Here is a 26738-nt window from a genome sequence, read left to right on the forward strand (position 1 = left end):
TACCAGGAAAAATCCCCTGATCTTTTTTAAACAGCAGCCTGTGTCCCACATAGGCCATGGTGTTAGTTCACTGGAAGGAAAATATAGTCACATCAAACCTGTAAGTTAACATCAATGAGATTAGAACTAAGGGACTTCATGCAGCAGGTACCATACACTGTTAATCCCCAAAGTCATATGACCAACCATGTTAGCCACAATTTTCTTTTTTCAAATCTGACAAAAAACAGACCTCTAACTTCGTTAAACGCAGGACCATCAGGGTAACTTGAACCTGAAATTGAGTGGTAAGATTGAAAATCTGAAGAAACTGGACTATCCATACAGAAAAGCTACAGAAAGGCTACAAAAACTGAAGTACAACAGTAACCATGTAATCAGCACCAAGGAAATGATCCCTAACCTTCTCCCTGCTTTAATCATCTATTTATTTGTTTACCGGTATTTGAATCTATCACAAACAATGTGAAACGGAGGACAAAACAGGTGCTTAACAACCAATAGGGAATTGGGTGCCAAACAGTGACTTTAGTGTGCTAAAGGTTAAAAGAGCTGGTAATCTTACTGCTTAGAAAAATCTGTGACAGATGTTTTTTTCTTACTATGACAATAGGATAAAAGACCAACATGTAGTACAATCGTACAGGTTCCCCCTATGAAAGCTGAACCTACCCAGGGTGCAACTGAGCCTTGCAGCCTTCCTCAGCCCATCGAGGCTCATACAGATGGCGTCTCTGTCCTTCAGGTTCTGCTCTTTCGCCCCCTCCGTCCCCAGGATGAGGGCGATGTTGCTGATCCCTGCCGAGTTCTTGGCGCTGAGAGGGACAGCCATGACGTCCACCATGCTGTCCCAGCAGGTCAGCAGGATATTATGGACTAGCTTCTGACCTGGAACACAACCAGTCAGGAGGATCTTATGGACTAGCTTCTAAGATTAAACACAAACAGTGAGGAGAATATTATGGACTAGATTGTAACCTACAACACACAGTTAGGGGAATGTTATGGACTAGCTTTAAACCTACAAAATGAATCAGAATTGAGAATCTAAGATTTGGCATTTGCTGACTTCACAGGCTTTATTCTGGATTATGATAGACAATTATGATAAAAAAACTTTTCACAGATGAGCAAAAAATCTATCATTTAAAAAACCAGTACCTGCAGCAACTGCTGCTTCATTCCCAGCATCCTTCTGCACAGGAAGAACATGGCTGACGGTGGCGTCATGCATCATCTGTCCTCCGATGTGTCTGTTCCCAATTCCATCTATGTCTGAACAGGAAAAACATAACGTTTTGTTCAACTGTTGTACTGCTGTCTTTTTTGTCAAATCACATCAAATAAATTAGTCAATTAATCAATCAATCAATCAATCAAACATCAGTTAACACTTTAATCCTCTTATCCTGTTATAGACCAATCAGAACATCAAATCTTTCTCCCCCCACGTCAGGAAGCTTGTCTAGCATAAATTGTACAGGGTTTGCACATTTGGATGATTATAGACAATTATAACAGTTCTAGTTTAAACATGCTAAGAAGACATAAGTTGTCCACACCTGTTAACATGGTTATAAGAGCCTGGTTACACTGTGGTGATGCGGGCAGGTAGCCTGCAGCCCCCAGGATGTTGACTGTGATGATCATCTTGTACAGCTCTCCCAGCCATGTGGAGGACAGGTACACCAGCACACCGCTGTCATGGACATCCTCGATAAACTGTTTCTACACAGAAGAAAAGAAAGAAAAGGGTTCAGTCATATAAAGTTACCAGACAATGTTCAGAAAAAAGCACCAGTAAGAAATCTCCACTATATTTTCTAGTTTAGTCAAGCGATAAACAAAATCAGATAAGTTTTTCAGGATTTACAGCACATATTCAAAAAAATCCATCTGTTCCTGTATCTGCATCCGTATAAACAGTATAACTGCCCTCCAGAGTATTACATCAGCTTTGCAAGCATGCAGCACAGCAGTAGCTGGTTATATTACACTGAAAAACCTGTCATGCCTAACTAGCTGTAAGCATTGTTTAAAGCTAACTAATGAGGATGCCTCTACTGTACTTGGTAGCAATGTGTTCTGCTCTATGACAGTCCCTCTCTCCATCCATCCCTTTTTCTCTACTTCATCTAAATATCTATCCTGCCATCTACTTCACACCTACACTTACCTGTGTCATGGGCAGTCTACAATCCTGTCCATTGTAGTGGCCCATCCTGACCAGTTTCAGGTTCAGCAGCAGCGCAGAGAAGGTAGAAACATACACCCCATCAGCATTCAGCACTGGCAGGTTGGCAGAGCCCTGGCCCTGCTTGTGTTTCTCCATCACTCCTAAAGCCAGGGAAAAGGAACAAAGTTTTCAAGCTCTTTGACATGTCCGTAGTTAGTTCAGCTGTAGAAAGACAATGGATGTTTACCTCTGTGTATAGAAAATTTGTATATGGTGTGTCTGTTTTCTTGTGTGTCCATAGTTACTTGAATACAGTACAGTACAGTACAGTGACAGGACGTTAGGTCAAAAGTCTTGGAAGGGTCCTAGAAAAGGTTATCTCATTTCCTGTTTTTAACTTCCTGCTACATGCATGTCTTCTACCGAGGAGGTTTAATCATGAACCTCCTTGCTTTTACATTATGAGAGCCAGTGGGGAAAAATTCATAAGAGAAATCCCCAAAATGAATGGAACAAGAAATTCACAAAAACTAAATAATGAGATTGATTTCTCATTTAGATCTGAAGAACACAAACCTGCACAGAATCGTGAGGCAAAGGTCTGCAAGGCGTCGTCAACTCCTTCTGGCTCTATCAGCGGCAGGACGGAGGGAAGAACTCCGATCAGACAGTCCACAAAGTCCCGGGCACCCTGCCTCTCCAGCTCCTTGTTCTGCTGAGCAATGCGCTCCATCTCAGCTCTCTGCAGCGCCATCTGGCGTTCCATCTCAAAACTGCAAGGCAAAAATCAACAAGAGGCATTCAGCAAATCAAAACAATCTTTTTGTCATTTTTTGGCAACAAAAATGACCGAGAAAATGTATTTCTAGTTTATCAGAGATTACGATTTCACATGCTATACTGAAAATGTGTACTAAATTAAGTCTAAAAATGCTTTGTTAACAAACCTTGGTTGCGGTTTTGGCATTTGAATGGAAGTCTTTCTCTCTTCTATTTTCTCTTCCTGAGTGGTGGTCGTGCTGTTGGCCTCGGCTTCTAGTTGTCCCTTTTCCTCCCCCTCTTTCTCTAAAGTGGACTGCTCTGCCTTCCCATCATCCTCCCCACTGGCACCATCTCCAGGTTCTCTTCCTTCCTGCTTTTCCTCTCCTTTCTGTTCGTTGTCCTCTTTCTTTTCTTCACCCTCCTGGACTTCTTCAGAACTAGCTTTGACTTCTTCATTTATCCCTTCTTCTCCAGCTCCACTCATATCTTCAGGTTTCTGTTCTTCTATTCTGTCTATGTTTTCTTCTTCACTCATCTTTGACCCCTCTTCCGACACGCTTCCTTCATTCTTAGATTCTCCTTCTCCATCATTTTCGGTGCCTGGTGTCTCAACCATTGACCCATCTTCTTCACCTTTGACCTTTGTGTCTCCCTCTTCACCGTTGACCTTTGTGTCTTCCTCTTCACCTTTAACCTTTGACTCTTCCTCTGCCACAACCCCATTGAACAATCCCTTGTCTCCCTGGGTGACCCCCCTCCCCTGCTCTTCCTCAGCTTCCTCCATCTGCCTGTTGATGTCCTCTATCTGTGTTTCTGTCATGGCCTGCCCCTGACTAATCAGCTCCACTGAGCGGAGGAGCCCAGCGATGCAGCTCACGCTGGTGTAGCAGACGTCGGAGTTGGAGGAGTGAGAAGCTTCAGCGATGCCATCTACCAGCCTGGACAAGAAATACAACAAAACCCAAAAGGTTATTCAAAATCTCCATCCTTCTGCTCTAGATGCACAGTTGATAATCACTGAACCATGCACTTACTGTCTCTTCCCGTTATCAAACTCCAAAGTGAAAGCAATTTTATGTATGTTGTACATCACGAAAATGGAGACAATTCCTTACTACTTACAGCTTGAGTAGGTCTGTGTCTGCCTTCCTCTTCTTGGTCGGGTGACCCTGGTGTTTAGTGGTGCTCACATCTGAGGTGGAGGGGCCGGCAATGTCTATCACTCTCTCTGGGACTGATAAAACCTGCAATGAGGCATTCAACATTTAACATTTAGCATTCCGATGTACCAGTACATATTTAGCCCATGGCATCCTTAAAAGGCTAAAAGATCTTGTGCAACAATGTCTCGAATTGTTTTAAGGTTATCCAAACAACATTTTGTACAAGTGTGGTAAAGTTGTGGCCTACACACCTGAGAGAAAGAAAAGTGGAAATATAATAAGATGAAAAAAGCTTCTTTTAGCATTGATATACATTATTACAGATATGTAAAATAATAATACAAAGTCTTGAGTAAACCTAACAAAAAAAAGGTATATATGAGAGTATTGTTTACCTCTTTGATAGCCTTGAGTGCTTCTAACCTATGTTGAGGAGGTGGGTACAGGAGGATCTTGTGCCAGAGGGACTGCAACACTGGGCGGAGGGACTCCACGCTGCCGACCAATCGCAGCAGCTCGGCAGCAATCCCGTAGATCGTGCGAGCTGCTGGGCCAATCACAGATGGAGCTGCAGCAGATGTACCTGAGGAGAGAGATTTTGCAAATCTAAACCAAATGATTTCTGTAAAAGGAGGTTTTTATCCATACTCATATCTACATCAAATGATGCTAAAGTGATGAAATCAAAGACTGATCCCTAAATCTCAAGTCATAATTGTAGGTACCAATATTTTAAAAAACCACCTCCAAATCCCAAAAATTAAAAATCCATCTTTTGTAAAGAACAACAAAATCTATACACTAAAAGGTGTGGGAAGGATTTCAACTAAACTTAGCTGTACATTTACAGCTCCAAAAAATCCAACACACATGTATTTAACAGTCATTGCCATAAAACAAATAACATCACTGACCTGACCCCCTGCCGTGGTCGGCCACAAACCTGTCGTCCATACTGGTTGCCATGACAGACTTGTCAGTCACAGGGCTGCCCAGCAGGAAGATCAGGGAGGGACACAGCTGCTGCCTACAGGGGGAGGGGGGCAGGAGAAAAACACTCATAACATGAAACTAGTTTAGTTTACTGTTTAAATGAAGTCTTATGACATAGCATCTATGTATGATAACCCAACATAACCAAAAGATGTAGAGAAAACATTGTTTCTGTCAATCAACATGCTTTTCTAGTAGAAAACTAAAACAGTAGTTGTAAAAGTTTATTGATATTGTACTTTTGAGATCCAAAGTTACTCAACGTAAATAATTCTTCCATGTGGAAAGGATTTTGAAATTTTAAAACAAAAACACTTATTACAGAGGTTTTATTTCAAAATTGAGTATTGTATAGTCCCAACATGTTTATCATCAATATGTCTTTTTTTTACATTTTTACAACACTTCTAAGGTTTTATTGTACCAAGGGTATTGACAATCTGTATGACATGACTACATTCTTCAACTCACCAGACCAGGTCTAGGAACTCCTGGTTGTACTGTAGGTGTGGTGATGAGCTGGTGAACATGGAATGTACACACTCCAGGTACAGGGGGAGCAGGGGGCTGGGCTGCTGAGAGGTCACACTGCTGAAAACAGAATCATGAAACACTATCACAATGTGCATGAGTGCCAGAGTGCATTTCTTTTAGCCTTCTCCCTGCTGCCTAACTCTGTAACCAACATAGAATTCAGTGCCAAACAGCTACTTCAGTATGTTTAAGGTTAATTAAAAAAGATAAGAAATAATTAGAGATAGTAACTCACCTGCAACATCCTGATATCTTCTCACAGAAATACTTCAGAATCTTCATCACATCCCCCAGGAGGGACTCCACCTTTCCTCTGGTATCTAGATTTTAACACATCAAGATGTTACATACTTCACCAATCAAGCAAATCTTCATGGGTCTTTCAAAAAGATATATTTCAATTTCTTGTAATCATATATCTTTTGCTCTGATATGCACAATTATCACAATTTTCTTGTTTATTGGCCACAGCCAGCAAACCATTTACAGCATTACCAAGAAATTTAACAACCCTTGCCATTCTATATTCTTTGAAAAGAATGGAGGAAGAGTAAAAACAAGCAGATCTGACCTTTTGAGCTGAATTCAGCTATAGCATCATTGGCATCATCAGTCTGAGGGGCATAAAATATATGTATCATACAGTATTTGCATAAACCAACAACATAACACTGCTCCCCACTTTGAGAAAGCTGCAATGTAATACCGGTAGCTCAAAGGCATTTGTATTCCACATGCATTATGCCCTCTTACATTGCATACCCCCCCTCCCCCGGGCCCCCAAATAGGCCCTATGGTTTAAAATGGTCAGAAACCCCTACTCGTATCATCGCATTTTCCTCCCAGTGTCTCTGCTTGTTTTTTGTAACAGTCCTAACATCTTTTCCAAAAACAGCACCATAGCTTGTAGTTTCTTGGTATCTGTCCTTGGTGCTGAGTTCCCAATCACCCTGTCATCCACCGTTGCTAACTGACATAGAAACAGACACTGTCCTTGGTGCTGAAAACAACTCAAGCACACCTTGCAATTTCACAAAATCACCTTTTCATGCAAACCTTTATGGCTAGAAAACTATAGAATGCAAATTTCTAAATGTTGTGTTTTCTTTTCATAACATCCTTGCTGGCACATTTAAATGACAAACAATACACCATACAAGAACAAAACATCAACTGTTGACAAGAAAAACACCTCAGCATGCAGCATGCAGCCACCAAACCTTATTCTCTCTAGCCTCTTCCAGACTTGTCACATCTTACCAAACTCTGGATCTGTGCCTCCCGTAGCTGCTCTGCCACCTGGCACAGTATCTGGCTCACTGTAGCTGTTACAGCTGTCTTTATGCTAGCTTCTTTGGACTTGAAAGTGTCTACTGAAATCTAGAGACAGATGCTAGTTTACATAAAAGACTGGAATAGAAGAATCTATTTGTTGTAGTTTCAATAATGACTGCGAGACACCAGTTCTGTTGTTAAAAATGTCTCTAGCGATTATTGAATATCACCTTTGCTTAGAAGGTTATGTTTTTGGTAGCATTTGTAATGGTGTTTATCATGGTGTTTGTTTGTTTGTGGTTGACAGCATAAATCAAGAAGCTGTGGATGGATTGATATGAAATTTGGTAATAAATTAATCTAGAGACCTCCTCAGAACAGATCTGGTGTCTGTTAGTCAGTTGGTGAGTGCATACCTTGGAGAAAGCAATCTTGTAAATAGACTTGTGACTGTCGGTCAGAACGCGGTGGCAGAGGAAACTGAGCGTTTGAATGACCACAGACTTGGCCATGGTACTCAACTGTCTGCACCCACCCAGGTGTGCCACAAAGCAATGCTGTAGGATTAGTGGGGAGGGGGGCGGCGTGAGGAGGCAGAGAAAGAAAGAAAAGAAACGAAAATGAGACCCAAAAGTAACCTTTTAGTTGTGAAACAAAACCAACCAAACAAAATAAATTGTGAGTGACACCAAACAAATACAGTTAGGCAAAACATGGTTAGAAAGTAAGAATAACAGCAAATTAGTAAGATTAGTAAGAACAAACACCACAATGAATATGTAAAAAAAAAAGAGCAGACTGCTTTAAATGTTTCATTTTGTGGACACTGTGAACAGTGTTATGCACAGCAAAAGTGAGCAAAGTCAACTGCAATGTCAGGTCTTTTGTTGTGGTATTAGTTTTACTGTTGCTACTTACCATCTGTTAGGTATCAGTTTTCATGTTTAATGTGTTATATGGGACTAATATAAATGTATATGTACAGCAGATCAGCACATTTCACAAACAGAACAAAACACATTTTGCATGATACTGTTACTGATATTTTGACTTCAATAACATAATGACTGAAATATCATTTGCAAATTTGATTATGACATTTTGATGGCACTTTTGCATTAAAATTTTTAAAGCATTTTGTTACTAGTAGTGCGAAGAAAAAAACACAGATTCTTTTTAAAACAACTGACAAAGAACCTATAAGAAACTGTATTACAAAATATTTTAGCTGTGGAAAAAAATAGCCTTCCTACGAAGAACAAGCCAAGACAATCCATTGATAAGTTTCCACATTATTTGATGTCTTTAAAGACAAACAAACTGGTAAAAATGCACATAACGTCTTGCTGGATATGATGTATATATATGCACAATAATAGCACCTACCTCAGCTATAATGAGAATGGAGTGTGCAGTGTTACAGCAGTTTGGAGAACATGTCATACTCAGGAACAGCTGAATGTTGGAAGAGAAGAGAAAGCAGCATTAACAGCATACTAGAACAGCAAAGACTACAAACCTCTACCATGGGTAAGAATCATCAAAGCATTTCAAATTTGCATTTAGATCCATGTCTATCCCCAAAATTCTTTTGGTAAGACTTAGATATTACCAGTTGATAGCAAATGATAAAAATTTTGTGTAAAAACTACTGTTTTTATAATTACCTTCATAATCTCCATCTGAACGTCATCGCTACAGTTTGGTGCCACCTTCAGTGTGTCCAGGATCTGGTACGGCATCTGTTGTTCTCTCGTCTCCTCGCCAAGCGAGTGGAACCGCTCGTCAACAAGCATTTTCTGTACGGCAGAGAAACGTGGCAATCAGAGATGGCAGACTTCACCCCCTTAACCATACTATCTTGCGACCCTTCCAGTCCCATAGATAAAAGTAGCAGCACTAATGATGTATAACAACACTGTACTTTATAAAATAGGAATCACAGAAATACAGCTACAGTGAGCATAGACAGACAGACAGACAGACAGACAAGTAAAAAGCATTACATAAGTCCCCTGCGGTGAAGTAACATGGTGTTTATGATCCGTAAATAGTTTCTAGCTGGAAGATCATGCTATGTTGGAAGATATTGAAGAAAACTTTCAAGATTGTATGATGTTTATGATGTTTTACCTGTATGCCTCCCACTGCCTGCTGTCCAAGCTTGCTACTCTTGGTCTCCATAGCCAGCCGTAAGGCCTCAAGGACCTTTTCTCTGGTGGGGGGAGGGAGGAAAAATGAGTTATCAACCAATATAGGAATCTGCTTTGTTACAGATGCACATACTTTTCCAAACAATTATATTTTTATAATGAGGCACCAGGATTTTATGATATTTACATTTCTAACAATATTACTATCAAATACTATTGTATCATTGTTATAAAATGATTTTAACAAATAAAAACAAACACTATCTCTCACCTGAGTTGGAATGGTTCATATGACTTGGTTTGTTCTTCAATTTCAAGTAAACCTGTAGAGAGAGAAAAATGCCTTTCATTCTTTGGAAAAAAACACACACACAAAAAAAAAAACAAGGACTTTATTATTAGTCTTATTACTAGGAGTAGGAGAATTATTTTCTTTAATTTCACATAAAAACCGGATGATATTGCTAGATTGTTCATTTTCAGAATCGTATTTACTATAAATTGACTGCTAAAACGACAATGATTTTCGTAACATTAGACAGACCTGAAGTTTATTGAATTTGTGGAATATTTATTTGTTTTGCAATGGAGACATTTCTTTTATGTCATCCTCAGCAGACCACCGCAAAAAAAACCCACACCTACACAGTGTACATAGCATGTGTGCACCTTTCCATATCTCATACATTGTGTACCCAACACCTTATACAAACAAAGCTGCATACATGGCCCGGGTGTGTACAGAAAACCCATGACGTGTACTACGTGACTCTTCAACCATATCTACCTGTACTTTAGACCTTCCCATCAGGCCTTCTCCGCAAAATCAAACATTCCCCTCATTAATTCCTTTAAAAACAAAAAGATTTGGGCAACACTTTTCCGTTGCCATGGCACTATTGGCAAACATAACGTCTTAATGTGCTCCGTGTGACTAGACCCTAGTCAAGCATCCGGCAAGGCTGAGTGTTTGTATATTTACTTACTCCGGATCTTAAGGTCACCTGACGGAGGGGAGAGGTCCTTTTTTGTGTAACTTTCTCTAGACTAATATCAACACTAACCCAAACTGCTATAATGTGACAAAGTAGGCAGGTTTATTAATGGGGAGTTGTAAAAAGGGGAGTTGCAAAGAGGAAAATATTTATTGCCTCAGGGCGATAAAAGTAAAAAAATGCAAAAGAAAATTGTCATGAGTGACAAATATGCAACATATGAGCAGGCTGAATTTTCCTTCTACAACATCCTTTTCAAAAATAAATCAACCAGGTAGAATTTAGCTATACCCTCTATGACAGTCTAAGGTGAATAATCCTTTTTACAGGTGGCTATGTGTACCATTTTATCATTAATTTCTGGTCTTGGTTAAATCTATCAACACTTGCTTTCATCATCAAATCATAAGCAAACATCTGTGTCTAGCAAAAAAATCAATGGGTAGGGATCATTGATCCTTTGACATTTGCCGGGCATTTACTGATGAATTGATATGTAGTCAAACACACTAATATGTACCACACACTTAGTCACACTTTTAATCAAGCTGGAAAAACACTGGATGTCAGTTACTAAGATAATGTTGGCTGGACACTGTACAAAATAAAAGATATTTTCATATCTAACTGCGCCTGTGCTTTTGTGATATTTGTAACAAATTGATATCAATTTTGTAACAAATGAAATACTAAACTGTACTTGAAATGGCTACATAATAATCATTACACTTAAGAGCTAAGGGTCATAGCTTTCAATGGTTTGAAAGCTATAGTCACAAAAACCTGCTCTCCAAGCAGATGTTGGGTCTGCCTTGTTTTATGCATGATTTGCAGCATTTCGTACCTCTTCCTAATGATTAGCATTTTTCTCTCTTGCCTCCCCCTATTGTGAGGGTCGATTGCTATCTGAGAAGCCTGGTAGTCAGAAAAAGGCCACCCCCTTGCGTCTACTTGGGGTTGAGGAAAAAAATCTACCAGCCCGATATGAAAGCACTTCACTAATTTCTTGGCTGTTCCCCCAATATTGATTTCATATAAATTTTGTGAAAACTCATTGTCATTTCGTATTTCCTTGAGTACAGCAGGCACCCTAGAATTAGGGAAGCTAAACAGGACTATATCTACTATGTTGTTTATTGCACTATCCAATTAATTGTTATTCGTTAAGGTTGAACAACTGAGGGGGGACTAATTTGCATTTGAAATTTATGTATTACTGTCGTCAACATATCCCATAGGACAATCAGGTCTGCCGTTTTGAATAACCCAGCGTGGGAAATTACAATATTGGCATCTACAGAAATTGTCTGGAGTTAGACATTTCTTTGAATCTACAACAGTAATCTTGGTGCCAAATAGATAGTAGAAATTGGCCCAAATAGGAATTTTCTGAGTTGCTAACTCTTCTGGCGAGTAACATTTTTATTCTCACTGTTTGGGCCATTTTCTGCTATTCGTTCAGCCCATCTTGGTACATGTAAATAATACAGGTGTCTGTTTATTGCACATGCATTCTATGAGCTGTTAAGGGGCTTTAAAAAGCTCACATCAGCTGTTTGCTTTAAGTACCTTGATCTTGAAGGGTAAATGTGTTGTTTGACTCCGTGGGATGTATGTTAACACAGGTCCCATTGTAAGTCCCTAGCCTAAACATGCACTACAGTTAACCACAACAACAGTTGCATAAACACTTTTAAATGTACAAACGTGTTGGGAAAAACATTTTTTATCATTATATGTTAAAAGAGGCCCATGCATAATTTTTTCTTCGAGTATTAAAGATGTTATATTTTATTCCAAACAAGGAAAACAGTTGCCTATAGATTAACATGAGGGAAACTTAATAAAATATCTGTAATTAAACGACAGAACTTTAGAGCAACGACGGAAAAGAACCAACCTACAGTTAAACTCTACTGTTTTGACTTCCCACTTTCTTGGAAAAGCTAAAGGCATTCCTAAGAAGTGTGAGGAGAGAGTTTGGTTTTCTTCTTCTATGTTTACAATCTCATTTTACACGTCGTTGACGTACACTATTTGAAAAAAATTATATAAGATTTTCTCTTGTTGTTTCGTATACGTACGCTGCACCTGTGCGCCAAACACCTGTTAGATGGAAACAAAACCCGCCTGACAAGTTTTAAGGGGGAGGGGGGCGGAGCCCGATTAGTGTAAACCCCGTTACGTAACAACAAAAGATTGTACCCACCGCTGGCTGCCACGCAAGCATCTCTAACCGCCTTGTGCTTGGCACTTGAGGCGTCTCTTGAGATCTGCGTTAAGACGTCTTCCATTGTGACTCACGCTGCAAGACACACACTACCATATGGCACCAACAACGGAGTAATGTTGACAAATTTGCCGTCGATTTCAGTCTACCGTCTTTTTGTCGAATCTCTTCATTTCTGGGCGCTACCTAGAGCGATCGTGACATTTAAATGTCAGCGGCCTTTCTTGCTTACTGAACCGAATATCCTTAAGTATTTTCCTGAGCGGAATGGGTGAGAAAAAGGGCTGGAACTCGAGACTTCAGGCAGCTCCTCCCCCGCTGAAATTTCACTGCTCCAGACTGCACACGCGTCGTGACCTATGACATACTTTCACTTTTTACCAAGATGGCGGCCGCTCAACAACTTGGCGGACGGAGGGCGTGGGTTCGGCACCAATTCGAACTTTTACAGCGAATTAGCAAGCAGAGAGAAGAAGACAAATACACAGACTTCACGCTGAAGTCCAAGGGAAAGGAATTCCGTGTCCATCGCAATGTGCTGGCCGCCTGCAGCCCGTATTTCGACACACTTTTTCAGGTATAGTTTTTGGCGTGGCTCAAATATCCGGTATGGCATATGGTAGCCAACTTCGCAGTGTGTTATTTTGTCGATTGGGGGTGCGGTTGATTGCTGAAGTAGTTCACCCAGTTATGATGATAAACAAAGATATTTCCGGATCCAGTTAAGTAGAAAATTGGTTCTCATCCAAAGTAACAACTCACAACATACTGTATTTGGGAGCTTCATTTTTTCATACATTTATTTGGGAGCTCTAGATCTGGAATTAGGATTTTTCAACGGTTCTTTACTATGGTTTGTAACAATCCCCCTAGCTGCCTCCTTCCGAATTGAAGATACAAGCTAATGTATAATATTGTTGTTTTCCCATTGCTTTGTTTTTGCTAATACACAATTTTCCTCAATATAAACAGGACAGGCGGAATAAATGTTATCTTTCCTCCAAACATCTGCTTGGAGACTTTACACTTGTGCTCTTCAAATAGACCGGTCCCATAGTGGCACCCACCTCCGTCAAAATGTAGAGATGGAAAATAAAACATATTGCAAATATTGGATGGTCTCTCTCATTGGACGAACCACTTCTTCATTCTCTCATTGGTTGAACTGATGATAATGATGGACAGTCAGGATCAGTCTATTCCTGGTCAGGTACATGACCCCAGATAACCCCATCAACAAGGGACAAAGTAGGGGGGGGGGGAGGCCCCGGGCTAGGGTGGGCAGGCCTCCAGTCTAGCCTGGAACATCTCAACTGTTGTGTGGGAGAAAACACGACTGGGCCAAGCAGGCACACTGTGGTATTGTGTGAGGAAAAATGTATTCAAACTAATACTATTATGGTACATGTATTACCTTTTTTTACCATTCAGACCAACATGATGGAACAGCAGAGCGGGACGGCGACCTTGAACTTCACCTCTGCGGAGGTCATGGAGGAGCTGCTGGCATACATGTACTCGGGCTCGCTGAGGGTACAGGAGGACATGGTCGAGGAACTACTGAAGACGGCAGACCATCTACTCATGGCAGAGGTCAAGGAGCTGTGCATCCAGTACCTCCTGGTCAGTAATGAATCTCCCCTGTACATGACATCCTGTCTGTAGCCATGACTGAATTGTCCCTGTATTATGACCCAGACATTGTTTAAGTAAATTTTTTAAGGAATCCTACTTGAGGCTTGACTCCTGGCCTACACAACAGTTTGTAACTGCAATATGTGCTGTACTGATGACTGGCATTCTTAGGAAGTGCTAGTAATTGGCTGTGTGTATGTTTACTTGTTGACAAGGCTTTGATGTAGTTACTGTGCTTGGATTGTGATGATATTTGGTTTGTGTGTAGGTGTTGCAATCCTAAAGGTGAGCCGCCAGCAGCTTTCCTTGGAACATCTGTTTTTTGTATCTTCTGTTCTGAACATGGCTTTGTAACTGATTGTTTTTGTTCACTAATTTTCTTTCTCCACAGGAACAGCTGGATGTGTCCAACTGTCTGGCCATGAAGGCGTTGGCTGAGGTGTACAAGGCCGACAATCTCCTCAAAGCTGCCAACGAGACCATCCGCAAGAACGTCCACACTGTCATCAAATGGGAAGAAACTCTCGACATCCCTCTCCACAGCGTACAAGAGCTCTTAGCTGACGACCTATTGCAAGTGGCAAAGGAGGAGGAACTGTTTGGTTTCCTCGTCTCGTGGACCAAACGCGATTTGCCGGAAAGAAAGGATCATTTCCCATCCCTCTTTGCACACATTCGCGTCACAGACATTCCTAAACGATACCTGGAAGAATATGTGAAGACAGAAGAGTTGGTCACGGAAAGTGAGGAGTGTCAGAAGTACATCGCTAAGCAGACGTCTTCCTCTGAGGAAGAATCGTCCCAACAGTTGAATGCAAGGTCTGGAAAGATGGAGGAAGTCGTCATGGTAACGGGCGGGGTGAGCAGGTCGCCAGGCAACGAGGAGGGGACGACGGAGATGCTGTGTTATCTACCCCGACAGGACACGTGGTGCCAGCTCTGTCCCCTTAACTACGCCGTCACGTTTAACGCAATAGCGGCATTGAACGGGAAGGTCTATGTGGCCGGGGGACGGCTGTGGCCCGAGAATCGCGTGACTTCTTTCGTTTCCTGCTACTCTGTTGTGGAGAACTCCTGGACCAGGGTACGTAATATGAGCGCCAAGAGAGCGAACTTCGCTCTGGTGCCATGCAACGGTTGCTTGTACGCCATCGGTGGGAAGAGCGAGAGGATATTCTTGGGTGGCTCCATCGGCGAGGTGCCCGTGACAACGGTAGAGCGGTACAATGAGGCCAATCACACCTGGTCTTACATCTCATCCATGACCAAAGTCTGCAGTGACGTGGAGGCAGTTGCCACAAACGACCACATCTATTTAACTTTCGGGAAGGACCAAAACGGTACAAACATAGCTGGCAACGGCCAGCTACCCTACTACAACGTGAAAACAAATGTCTGGGGCAAAGTGTCGGCTACATGCCCAGTTTCGATGAGCAGGGGAATGGACGACGAGAATCAGATCTTGGTGTCCTTTCTCAGGGACAGCAAGATTCACTTTCTTGGTCTAGTGGACGATGAGTCAGCCAGTGACGGATTCTACCAGTACTACGACATCGCCGCCAACCAGTGGACTGCAGTGACCATCGACTGGCCGGGAAATAGTCAAGGTATTTTCCTGCAACGGAACATTTCGCTCTACACACCCGTCCACAATGGAAACATTTTCATATGCTGCACTCTGGACAATGAAAACACTGGTGTACCCAGTGAGACCCACTACTGTGGACAGATGCTGACTTTGGAGGATAAGCTCCTCCATCTCGAGCGCACGTATACAACAACGGGAGTGTCTTCAGTCAGACCTACACCGACTTCTTCAGCGTGTCATCTCGACATTCCTCAGAAGCACCTAAGAGCCTTTGCCAAAGATGTGACAATGTCAGTGTCATTGCTTTAATAGACAAATTTGAACCAAACAAACTGGTTGCGTCACAGGGAGGATTTTACTCACAAACTGTCAATGTCATCACGCACACCCGCAAAAAATGCGAGACGCAGAGTTCTGTGACAACAGTCGGGTTCGGGTGATGTCATTCGAACTATTTCTTACGGACGTCCTTGATGACGGACAGTTTGTGAGCAAAATCCCCTCTGAGACGAAACCAGTTTGTGTGGTTCAAATTCGTCTATTGGTTTTGGCTATGGTAAGATAATGTATTTGAAGTCTGCCACTGCGATATTTTTCATTAGTCTTCAGGGAACTCCAAGGTGTCACAAAAACATACAAAACATTACAAACATCTTTGTAGCCTGTTGGTGAAAGTGAAACAAGGGTTTTACAATGGAATAGTTGATTTCCTTTTTTTTTGTACAACAGAAACAATTATGGTAGCAGTATGCAGCCTTTTTCAGGCAAGACATAAACATCGATTTAAAGAAATAATAGGCATGGTCATATCAATAATTTCCGAATTTGTTGCCACATGAGATAAAAGAGCTTTTGGATCTCAAAAATGTTTGTGTGCGTGTGTGATTACTTTCGAAATGATGTAGGGACAAGTTAGTTTTTGCGGTTAGGTTTGTTGTACCCTATTTACAATGCATGCACAATTTGAACCAAGACATACTAAAACACCACCAGACATCTTTAGGTAATAAAATCATGTATTCAGAATGTTGATAAGGCACAGTGACTTGTCCAATCCACGAGAAGTGCAGACTTCAACACACAGTATATACAGAAGAAAAACCATATCTGATCTTAAAGCACTACATTAACATCATTTACATGTACAACATAGAATTCTCCCTGTTTAAATGAACAACAACCTCTATCTGCATAGTCATTCCCACACTCAAAATAGACAGTTCTATTCACAAGCTATTTCATCTTTATACCCTTAACTTGCTTGGATTTGTATCTATTAACCGCATATTTTCTTTCTTGTAACATCCCAGTAAAAGCTGAAATTCAACACAAGTATTTACAAGGTGAACAAGTGACTACATAACCTCCATTTTCATTTTTACAAATTACAAATGTGTCACGACCTCTTTATTCAACATTTGTTTGGCAACTGCTTCTGAGGTGTTATAGTGTCATGTTTAGTATTCCTTATCACTTTCTTGAAGAAACATGTTAGAATTCCTTCCCCTTAACAAAACTCCTTAAACGACTTTGAGAAGCTATGACAGCCGGTCTTTCATAACCACAATCAAGTACTGAGCAGCAAGGCAAGTAGGTAATTTTTGGCAGTTCCTAGAGGGTGTTTCACTGTTACAAGAGTATGTACAAAGTGTACAGGTTTTAGGCACACAAAAAGGTATCACCATATACATGTAAGAACACCTAATACTATATACCACATAGTACTATATGTATTATAGACTTTAGCAGCTTGAAAATCTTAAACTTCATCAATTAACTGACATTGTGGCTTTCTTACGGACGGAAAGATATTTCACATGTCGAAACTGGTTGAAACAAAACATTATTCACTTGCATAGTAGTTTTACTAGTTCAATTCTACATTGGAATTACTCCCCACCCCCATACACACTCTTCACCAGAGGGCACTATTGTAGTTTTGATGGCGTCAATCACAATTACTTCAGCAGAATGGATGTCCCTTTGATTGGCGAGGAGACTCCAGTGGTGACCAGTTGCATGTTCTCCTTCAGGAAGTTGCGTTTGGGTCCAAAGAGGTTGGGTTTGGGGTGGGGGCCAGCGATGGGGCTGGACGAGCGACCCACGGGGGGTTTGTAGACCTGGGGCATGCCGCGGATGTTGTAGGTCCACTGCATGTCATGGGTCTGGGGATAGAAGAAGGTGTTAAACTCATTAAACATTAACTTGCCTCCAATTTGGAAAGACATTTAGAAATTGCAATCCACTACAAATTCTAAAAGCCATACATTCCTATATCTATAGACACCATAAATAGAGGGAACCATGGACTCTATCAAATAACATTGTAAAACTTCATTCTACCTGCAAGCTGTAATGTAGGGTTTCCAAGATGTTTTTCTTTGAACTTTGAAAGCATGACCAAGGGGTTAGGTGGGGTCAGTGTTTCCGCCAGAGGGGCGTCTTCCCGTCAAATGACGGCCTTATGTCGCTTTGGACGGCCTGAACTCAGGCATAGGCCGTCCTCTTAAAAAAAAAGACGAACTAAATGCAGAGAAATCGGGAAAAAAATACGAGAGGTCGGCATAATTTCTTTGTTTTTCTTTGTTACTGCGGGCGTGGGGACGCTCTATATCGTTGGACATTCACACTCTTTTGTTTGTTGCTATTGTTAAGCTTGCGAAGAATCGATGTCGGTGCCTTTGGCATACGGTGATCTCATTAAAAAACCGTTTTTTCAAGACTCAATCGAAGAAAGTCATCGAAGAAAACAAGGAAAAACGTAAACAAAACAAGAATTTCGCCCGTGCATTTCAGCCTCTACGTCGTGATTTGCCGCGATTCGCCATCATTTCTGACCGTATTCGACACAATATATATTCCTTTGAATGTTTTTCCGTGAAAATTCTCCATATGTACCGTAGATAAACTGTATTTTCGCTATGAATTCACATAAGTCATGACGCCCGCTCAAGTCCCGGGCCGTCCGCCATGTTTTTAAGCTCATTGATATGCAAGGTTCTAAGCGCTGATTGGTCGGCGTCATAAAACCTGTGCTCTGATTGGTTGACGGCAAGATGTCACGTGACCACAGGGAGGGAAAACCCCTTTACACTTCCGGCCTTTCTGGTCAATATAGATCGCATTTTGTGACGATTGAAGCAGTATTATAGCGACCTTCGTAATAAATTGATTTTGAAAAATTAACAAAGTCTTTTCTGATCACAACTTTCAGTTGCTTTTCCTGGTCAATTTATTTTCGCGGTACGGTCAATTAATTTTCGCGGTACGACCCTCCCCAAGTGGACGGCCTCTCAGTCGCGGTCTGGCGGAAACACTGGGTGGGGTGGTCATAATTCATTTGGACAGTCAACCTGAGGAATGCTGAAGATCTAGATTTGTCCCAAACTTTCTTGAGTGATGAAGCGGTAATATCTTTACCAAGATATGTACATGTACTTACCTGTATGACCAGTTTGGCATTGTACTGCTTGCCGTAGATGCATGGTGTGAAAGAGATGCCGATCTGGGTGCCATTCGTTCCCAACGGGAGCAGTTCACCGGTCTGAGGAGACACGTGGAACTCCGGGTCGCTCCCCGCAACAAAGTATGCATGGAAGGCAACAGGATGGCTGGGAAAGGGGAAAAAATGTGGATCAAGATACTGTACATCTTGACATTTTTGCAGCGGTTTGTTGATCAAAATACAGTACATTTTAAACCTTTTGTGGTGGTTTCATATTTGTGGTGACATCTCCACCGCAAATATGTGTTTCCAATGTACATGTATTTGTGTATCATAGAATTGTTTCAACTGCAAACGTAAAACACAGCAAAATGCCCCCTTTCTCTCCTACTAAAATAGTACCACCGTGGAAGCAAATGAATTTACAGTGTCGCATTGAATTAATATCTTATCTTGACTTAAACTTCTACTTTTCATAAAATCTTTAACCTTTAACCTCTAAAGTAGCCGTTTGGCACCCAATTGCCTATTGATTACAGAGTAAGGCAGTAGGGAGAAGATTAAGAAATGCACAGACAAGACATGTCCATACCTCTGTTGGCTGGTCAGCCTGAAGGCGACAGCAGACTCCTTATTCAGACCCACAGATTCGATGGTGATGATGTCATCGGGGGTGGGCTCAGTGGCGCACAGCCTGATAGGAAATCTCCACACCCCTCCAGTAGCAGACCTCACCAGTAGCTCCACATTGTGTCTGAAAAAAGAAAAGAAAAAGGATCTTAACCTTTAGCGCACTTAAGTAGCTTTTTGGCCCCCTATTCTCTATTGGTTCAGAGTTAGGCAGCAGGGAGAAGGTTAAAAACTGATGCTTTTTTCTGCATGGAGTTAAATTCATCCAATCATAAGACAAAATACAATGATTGGATGGATTGATGAAGTGATTAGAGAATAGATTGATGAATGAATGCAGTCCTTAGGTCCTTTTTACATCAACTGCCAGGATTATGGTTATTCGTTTACCATTCAGCACCAAGGACAGAGCCATGTTGGCTACGGCTTAAGCTTCTCCTACCTCAAAGGCTTAGCGGGAGCGAAGATGAGGTTGAAGACAAGCACCACGACCCCGCTGACCCTGTCGCGCTGTTTCCTGACCAGGCTCAGACCCAGGGAGTGTTCCAGCAGGCTCTGTGCATCCTCCGAGTCATACTCTATCTCGTACGAAAACTCTTCCGCCACTGTGTTGCCTAGGAAACAGAGGCTTTTGTTTAGTTTGTGCAAAGTACATAGTATTATGTGTATGGTGCATAGTTAGTTCTGCATATTCTTTGAAAAATTGTTTTGTGTGACAAAGGCTGGTATCTATACATGCATTCAGTAAAATATGACCAATCTAGGTGGAGACACACACTGTTCATGCAACTGAAATGAGGAGCAGCTAGACTGTCATACAGTTTAGAAGTAAAGCAGATACACAGAAAATAACTTTGCAATATTGCCCGATAGAGGCTATATATACTTGGTAACAACCATCTGCACTTTGTCTTCAACTCAGAATTTGTAGGAAATAACATAGGCAAAAAGGATGCATCTGAATCTGAGTAGACTAAACTGCAAGGAAATGACAAGGAACAAGAGATAATAGGTTACCTTCTCCAACAATGACTCCATCTGTGCTTGGTCGTTGTGCATCTATGGGAGTGATGGCTCTGGTCTTCATTGGGTTGGGGTATCCGCCCGCCGAGCTGGGAGCCGCCCCCATCAGGGTGACCTCTAACCTCTCCTCTACCCTGTTCCTGGCCTGACACTCCACGGTGGCTGCCCGTGCCGCGTCCTTGACAGGGTGGGACTCGGGGACGCCGTGGATGGGGTAGATCCAGCGAACGTCCCGCAGACCTCCGCTGCTGGTTCTACTCGCACTTCTAGTGGGAAAACAAAAAACTGGATTAATATTTAATGCTATGAATGGGAAAAATTCCACAAGAAGGTTATTTTTTTGTGTCAGTGTGTATATATGTTAAATTTGTAAACAGCATAGTTTAAGAAATGGAGGATGTATCTTTATGATATTTAGTATGTAGGAAGGTGTTGACATATTAATAAATAGTTAGATTCTGGGCTCCCAGGCAGCTTTCCATGGTACTGCAGGAGGACATTCAGTTTTGATATCTTGTTTATCTGTTCTGACATAATTTTCACCGACCTTTCCCCACTTTCCCCGTCCAGAGTCTCGATCTTCATGGCCTGTTGCCCAAACTTCCAGCTCTGTCCGTCCTCCCTCCTCACCGACACCACGCACACCGCCTCGTGCAGCTCCATACGGTTGGGGGCAAAGGTCAGTGGGAGGTCGAGGGTCGCCCTGGGAGCCAGGTGGATGTTGTGAGGGTGTTTGAGGAGGAGACAGAAGGCAGACTCTGTTGTGATGGACTGTTTGATGACTGACTCACTGATCTTGTGGAGGAACTGCTTCTGGTCTGCAGAAGAAATGACGATGAGAAGGTTAACTTTGAACAATGATTTAAAGTCTGATATGCCAATGCAGCCTTTATGAGGGTCTGCATGCTCTTTTCCCTAAGGAGTAGGCAGCCTATTTTTATTTCCCATAATTCTTAGGGAAAGCCGTCTTATTCACGTAATTCGTAGTGAGGCGACAAAATTTTGCGTATTGCCTTCCTTCCTGGTACTTCTGAATTCAGAGTAAAGTGTTTCCGGGACCCCCATGTAGACACTCCTTTATCAGAAAGAATGACCCACTTCCTCTGTCATGTGACCTTACGAATATGTGACTCTGCCTTGTCAAAGAAAGACCTACTTCTCATCTAGGAACAAATATTGAATTCCAACAAAAATGATGAATCCGAGAAACAAGTCTATGCTGATTGAACTGGTATGAGCTCTGAAGGTGTATCAGATTCTGAGAAAAGTCTAATCTTTCCTGAAAGTGCCAACATAGTAAGAATACAGAACAGTCTAAAAACAGATGACATGTAGCAAACACAGTGAGATAAAACTGTCTGAACAGCAAATAGCACAATTGACAAATGCACCAATGCTGTTTTGAATCTTGGATTTAACAGATGTTCTAGTCAATATGAAAAAAAAAGATATTAGATAAAAAACAAATCAATGATGAAAATTCATTAAAAACTCAACAAAACAGGTGAATCTGCTCATGTCTATGTTTGAACTGCAGAACTGATGAAGTGTGAACACCACTTTTTTTATCACTGTTCATACCTTTCTCCTGATCATAACCTGACAGGTTTGTAGGTACAGGCAGATGCATGCAGAGTTGGGAAGACAAAAATCATTGAAAAACATCATCTGCAATATCACAGTGCATTGACTTCTTACTCTCACTCATCATTAACTACATATGAGAGAAAAGTGGATACTTTTAGAGTTGCTTGTTGATATATCATACAGTCAAACCTGGATTCAACAACCATGAAGGAAAGTGGTTGCTGGGGACAGGTGGTTGCTCAGGACACAGTGGGGTTGACTATGTAAAATTGGACAGGACTGTTTTGATGTGGCTTGTGACTGGAGGTGGTTACCTACGACAGGGGGTTAGCCAACCAGGTTTGATTGTATCTTCTTCTTGGCTTTTGAGGCTACCAACTTCAATTTGCTGAAAAATCTGCAACCTCTACTGACTGTATATACAAAAAGAAGCTGTTTTTCCATTGGATGTGAAGATATAGCTTACCTGTCAGAATGACGTCCACGATCACGGGTTCGTCGAACGGGTTGCGGAAGGGGATGATGAGAGATGTGTTGGACTGGAACTCTGAGCTGACCATGACTGGGTCCAGGGGCTGGGGCAGGATCCCCGTACCTGAGGCCAGGTACACCCAGTCTCCCAGCTAAAGGATGAAATACAAAATGTTATGTTGATGTAATTTTGGTTTACAGTGCACTATTCTCCCATAGGATAAACTTCATGCATAGGATTCACACTATAGACCTTCAAGAAATTGCCCACCTGTTCAGTACAGAAGGTGATCTCAGCTGTGTGATTAGCGCTCCCTAGTGCTGATGGCAGGAACTGCAGCGGCACCATGAGGCTGGACCTGGGCTGCAGAATGACCTGGTGGGGAAAAGCAACGATATGTTACAATATATCAACGGCCATTACCAAAGGCTAGGGACATATGTATTACTGAAATTCAAAGTCAACATTAGGACAGAAAAAAACAGCTACATCATAAGGGCTGAAAGCAGTACAATCTACACATAACGCTCTGAGCATGTCTATTTTTGATTGCTATTTTGATATCTCTATTTTTTCCTGGAGCATATGTTAGCCTTCTTGATGAAAGTTAAGTCTCTGCAACAGTAACAGTTGTTTGGACTTACAGGTTTGGCAGGGTCCACCTCCAGACTGAAGTTGTTGGGGTTGTTGTTCTGTGGCTCCAGCTCAATGGGCTCGTCTGTCGGGTTGTACAGACGGATGAACTGACGAGTCCACCTAACGGGATTAAGAAAACACAGATTAAGAAATAATCTACATGTAAGACTCACAAAGATATGGGAACATGTCGGTGGCTTCCAAAATTCTACACATCAAGACAGTAATGCCTGGATATACTAATCATTGTCTGATTTCCAGCTTTTACTGTTACACGATTACTACTTTTCATTTTCTACTTTGCCTGACTGTTAAAGTTACTGACATGAAAAATATATTTCAATTCTCATATATGTTTGCCCCACCTGATCATTGGGATCCAAGTAACTTGTAGACTACATTTTCTTTACCCCTTGCTGGTTTATACCTAGGGTCTTATTACATTGATTATAATTTTGTATTTCCCCAATTCTTATATATGGATAAGTTTACATTCAAGGAAGCATTAAGAGAGAGAATCATTTTCTTACCTTCCAAGCTCACATTCCATCTGTGGCAGGACTTTTGGAGCAGGTGTATTTGCCACAAGGTCAAGGTCATACCAGAACTCTCCCACAGTATCCCCATAGAAGATCAAGCTGTTGGGTATGAAAGACTATGTTTTAGAAGATTCTCTTACAAAGTAACTGTTTACAGTAATTCATTGCAGCTACATGTACAAATGTAGATGTGTGTAAATGTTAGGTGTGACAGGTCCTTTAGTGTACTATAACCAGCTGCTGCTGTACTGCCATGCCTGCAAAGCTGGTGTGTTATGCTGAAGTATGCTAACATGTATACTGGATACAACACAGAAACAGATGAAACAGAAAAATACAATTTGCAAAGAAAAAAATTCAAGTTCATCAAAGTTTACCATAAAGACTATTTTTCAGAAAGCATCCAATCTTACATGCATTAAAGTATGTCAGTAAAGCTAATGACATTTTTATACAACTGAAAATCATTGCAGAGGTGTTTTGATTGACAGCAGCGACGACTCACCTTCCTCTTGTCTTCCCCACCACGGTTGGTGCAAACAGCAGCTGGTACCACTTCTCCTCCCCAGGGGTCAGGGTGACCTTGGGCTCACCGCTAAGCCCCGCCCCCTCGATCGTGACGGACAGGGTCAGCTCCTTGTCCGTGGGGTTTTGGATGGGAACCTCCATCATTGCAGCAGACTGGTGAAGGGAAGGAAAACATTCATTTGTTATTTCAAGATTAAACATAAAACTGAAGCGTAACAAGCTGTAAGCTCATCTTATAACATTACTAACAACCTACGATTTCTAATTAAGTGAACATTCTACTTTACGGAACTAAAAAAATAAGTGCTGCAACACCATCAGCTTTAACCTTCCCTATCCCATGACTGATAAAAGTCATAATTGTGTTCTATACCTGTCTACCAGCACTTGGGATAGAAAGGGTTAAACCTTAACCCAGTAATTTGTGTGTGCTACCATGCAACATGCATACAATGGTGCAAAATATGATGCATGCAATTGTATACACCCTACACCAGTTATACAGACTATGAGACAATTATTGATGTCTCTTTGCCCATAGTGACATACTGTAGCAGTGCAAACTAAAGATTAAGTGCATAATGTGCTTTGATATAATCTAAAAGTGCATGCATGTCTCTTTATGCCATCTGACAGTGTGCACAACTTTGTTTTGTTTCTTTACCTTTGGGACGCCCCCTTCTCTCACATAATCCAACAGCTTTGAGGACAACAGATATCATAAGTTTGTTAGAAATATTAAACACACAATAACACAAAGACATCACAACAGCATTAAAAAGGTAGTCTTAGATGCAAAATCCACTAATTTTGTATATTAGAAATATATAGGTCAAAGTTAGATTATGTGTTACTTTGCAGCAAAGTTATACACTTTATTGTTACAGATTTGGTTATATTAGAAATTGCAAACCTACATGTATAAGAATGAGTAAAAAAGTAAGTTTGCAATCACACAAGAGATGCTGACAACAGGTGTGTTACCTGCGCTGAACAGGTGATCTGAAGACGTTTCTCTGGCTCAGGTGGGCTGGCCTGGATCTCCAGGGAGTACCACACCCGGTAACCACCTGGGAAGTCTCCATCGGCTGGAATATAGCCAAGGAAAATTTAACATTTTTTTAAATCATCAGTTCTATTATTTACAATACACACATCATTTCTAGATACATATTATGAGATATTCTATTATTTCTGCAAGACAGTATATCCACTATGTATTCAGGGCTGTCTCCAGCTTTAATTTTTCTTCTGTCCCATTCATTGTTTGGGAGCCTATTTTTCTTCATTTTCATTGTTAAATCTGTCATCTTAAACTTACAAAAATACATTTTCATTAATTTAATGTCATGAGGTTCAGATCTTTTCGACAGATGGGAGGAATTTTTTTTTCCGTCCCAACATGCAAATTTCTGTCCCAGGACAGAGGGACGGGTCCTGGAGACAGCCCTGAATGTATTGCTAATGGGATTGTTTTTTCGGAGTGTTTGTTTTCAAAATTAACGAAAGACAGTGCCTACCATCTCCTGCAAATGATGACAGCCTTGAGCTGGGTGTGAAGGGGGAGGTGGGCAGTTCATCATCCTCATCACTACTGGAGTCCTCCTCCCTGTGGATGGAGAAAGATTGAGTTTAAACGTTAACCTCAAACAGCAGCATTGTGTATGGAAGTATGAACATTGTCCAACAAGTGTCATCCAAGTAGTCCTCAATTTTCTCAATGTACCAGGTTGGGAAGCTTGTCTTTGAAAATGTACGGTCAACTGTTATGATTATAAGACCGCGCGCCAGGCACTGCAAGACCACCACAAAAAACAGTCATCAAGGCTTTTTAAAGAATGTTTTGAACACTTTCTGTAGATACTGCATTAAGAGACCTCTCAGAACAGTTCATCTATTTTTAATGTGAGATCTCAAGACATCCGGTGCAATTACGAGAGTAAAGTGAGCAGTACTTCATCAGATATCAGTACAGAGCTTCAACCGAGTTGTCGTACCGTGGTTTCTGTGCATCTCCAGCCACGAAGGTGATGACTCCGCTGAAGGTACCCCTCTGCCAGGGGATGATTGACACCCTATAGGGCGCGGTCTGCCCCGGCAACACGGTAACCGTGGGCGCACCCGACACACAGGACAGGCTGGAGGAGACCTGGTAGATGAGTTTCCTGTTGGACACGTTGGGAACCTGCACCACTTTGGTCACCCTGGAAATACATGTACAAGATTAGTACAAGAGTTCAAGTATCAGCTCTGAAGATGAACCTCATACTCATACCTCAGGCACACTGCCATATCACATACAAATGTAACACAGGAGTTCTGTACAGCTTAAGTGTGTTAGGAATCAACAGGCCTTTATCAAATATAGAATTGG

At 41.5% G+C, this 26738-nt stretch overlaps 3 protein-coding genes across 8 annotated transcripts in view; 1 reads left to right on the forward strand and 2 right to left on the reverse strand.

Annotated features, from left to right (window-relative positions):
* LOC136426835 (brefeldin A-inhibited guanine nucleotide-exchange protein 3-like) overlaps nt 1-12374 on the reverse strand; it is a 30144-nt gene extending 17770 nt beyond the window's left edge. The window contains exons 1-19 of the mRNA XM_066415590.1: nt 12261-12374; nt 9328-9379; nt 9037-9118; nt 8571-8702; nt 8290-8358; nt 7320-7460; nt 6889-7008; nt 6200-6242; nt 5864-5948; nt 5566-5685; nt 5016-5128; nt 4497-4684; nt 4061-4182; nt 3124-3876; nt 2753-2961; nt 2177-2337; nt 1563-1728; nt 1162-1275; nt 673-888 (exon numbers count right to left, since the gene is read on the reverse strand). Of these exons, the coding sequence (XP_066271687.1) occupies nt 673-888; nt 1162-1275; nt 1563-1728; nt 2177-2337; nt 2753-2961; nt 3124-3876; nt 4061-4182; nt 4497-4684; nt 5016-5128; nt 5566-5685; nt 5864-5948; nt 6200-6242; nt 6889-7008; nt 7320-7460; nt 8290-8358; nt 8571-8702; nt 9037-9118; nt 9328-9379; nt 12261-12345 (2971 nt within the window). The 5' untranslated portion in view covers nt 12346-12374. The remainder of the gene's footprint in view (nt 1-672; nt 889-1161; nt 1276-1562; nt 1729-2176; nt 2338-2752; nt 2962-3123; nt 3877-4060; nt 4183-4496; nt 4685-5015; nt 5129-5565; nt 5686-5863; nt 5949-6199; nt 6243-6888; nt 7009-7319; nt 7461-8289; nt 8359-8570; nt 8703-9036; nt 9119-9327; nt 9380-12260) is intronic.
* A 275-nt stretch (nt 12375-12649) lies between these two features.
* LOC136432284 (kelch-like protein 11) lies at nt 12650-16370 on the forward strand. The gene is made up of 3 exons (XM_066423490.1): nt 12650-12858; nt 13713-13904; nt 14308-16370. The coding sequence occupies exons 1-3, from the start codon at nt 12667-12669 to the stop codon at nt 15811-15813; spliced, it is 1890 nt and encodes a 629-aa protein (XP_066279587.1). The 5' UTR covers nt 12650-12666; the 3' UTR covers nt 15814-16370.
* Nucleotides 16371-16502: 132 nt separating this feature from the next.
* The window catches only part of LOC136430181 (cilia- and flagella-associated protein 47-like), a 40328-nt gene continuing 30092 nt past the window's right edge, over nt 16503-26738 (reverse strand). For 4 of the 6 annotated variants that reach the window (XM_066421008.1, XM_066420754.1, XM_066420919.1 and 1 more), the window contains 16 exons: nt 26362-26568; nt 25885-25973; nt 25349-25452; nt 25029-25064; nt 24342-24517; nt 23828-23935; nt 23306-23417; nt 22932-23036; nt 22656-22812; nt 22184-22201; nt 21150-21420; nt 20597-20868; nt 20022-20193; nt 19542-19703; nt 18947-19115; nt 16503-17669 (listed from right to left, as the gene is read on the reverse strand). In XM_066421008.1, coding sequence (XP_066277105.1) covers nt 17463-17669; nt 18947-19115; nt 19542-19703; nt 20022-20193; nt 20597-20868; nt 21150-21420; nt 22184-22201; nt 22656-22812; nt 22932-23036; nt 23306-23417; nt 23828-23935; nt 24342-24517; nt 25029-25064; nt 25349-25452; nt 25885-25973; nt 26362-26568 — 2365 coding nt within the window. In that variant the 3' untranslated portion in view covers nt 16503-17462. The remainder of the gene's footprint in view (nt 17670-18946; nt 19116-19541; nt 19704-20021; nt 20194-20596; nt 20869-21149; nt 21421-22183; nt 22202-22655; nt 22813-22931; nt 23037-23305; nt 23418-23827; nt 23936-24341; nt 24518-25028; nt 25065-25348; nt 25453-25884; nt 25974-26361; nt 26569-26738) is intronic. The other 2 variants (XM_066420833.1, XM_066420665.1) reach the window with 2 other exon arrangements.

This window comes from Branchiostoma lanceolatum, chromosome 1 (assembly GCF_035083965.1).
Source record: "Branchiostoma lanceolatum isolate klBraLanc5 chromosome 1, klBraLanc5.hap2, whole genome shotgun sequence".
Lineage (NCBI taxonomy): Eukaryota > Metazoa > Chordata > Leptocardii > Amphioxiformes > Branchiostomatidae > Branchiostoma > Branchiostoma lanceolatum.

Bases quoted from the DNA above. Each gene is read 5' to 3' on its own strand.
- LOC136432284 (XM_066423490.1), top strand. From the start codon at position 12,667: ATGGCGGCCGCTCAACAACTTGGCGGACGGAGGGCGTGGGTTCGGCAC. The intron at 12,859-13,712 runs GTATAGTTTTTG...TTTACCATTCAG, and splicing joins ATTTCGACACACTTTTTCAG to ACCAACATGATGGAACAGCA. The intron at 13,905-14,307 runs GTCAGTAATGAA...CTTTCTCCACAG, and splicing joins TGTGCATCCAGTACCTCCTG to GAACAGCTGGATGTGTCCAA.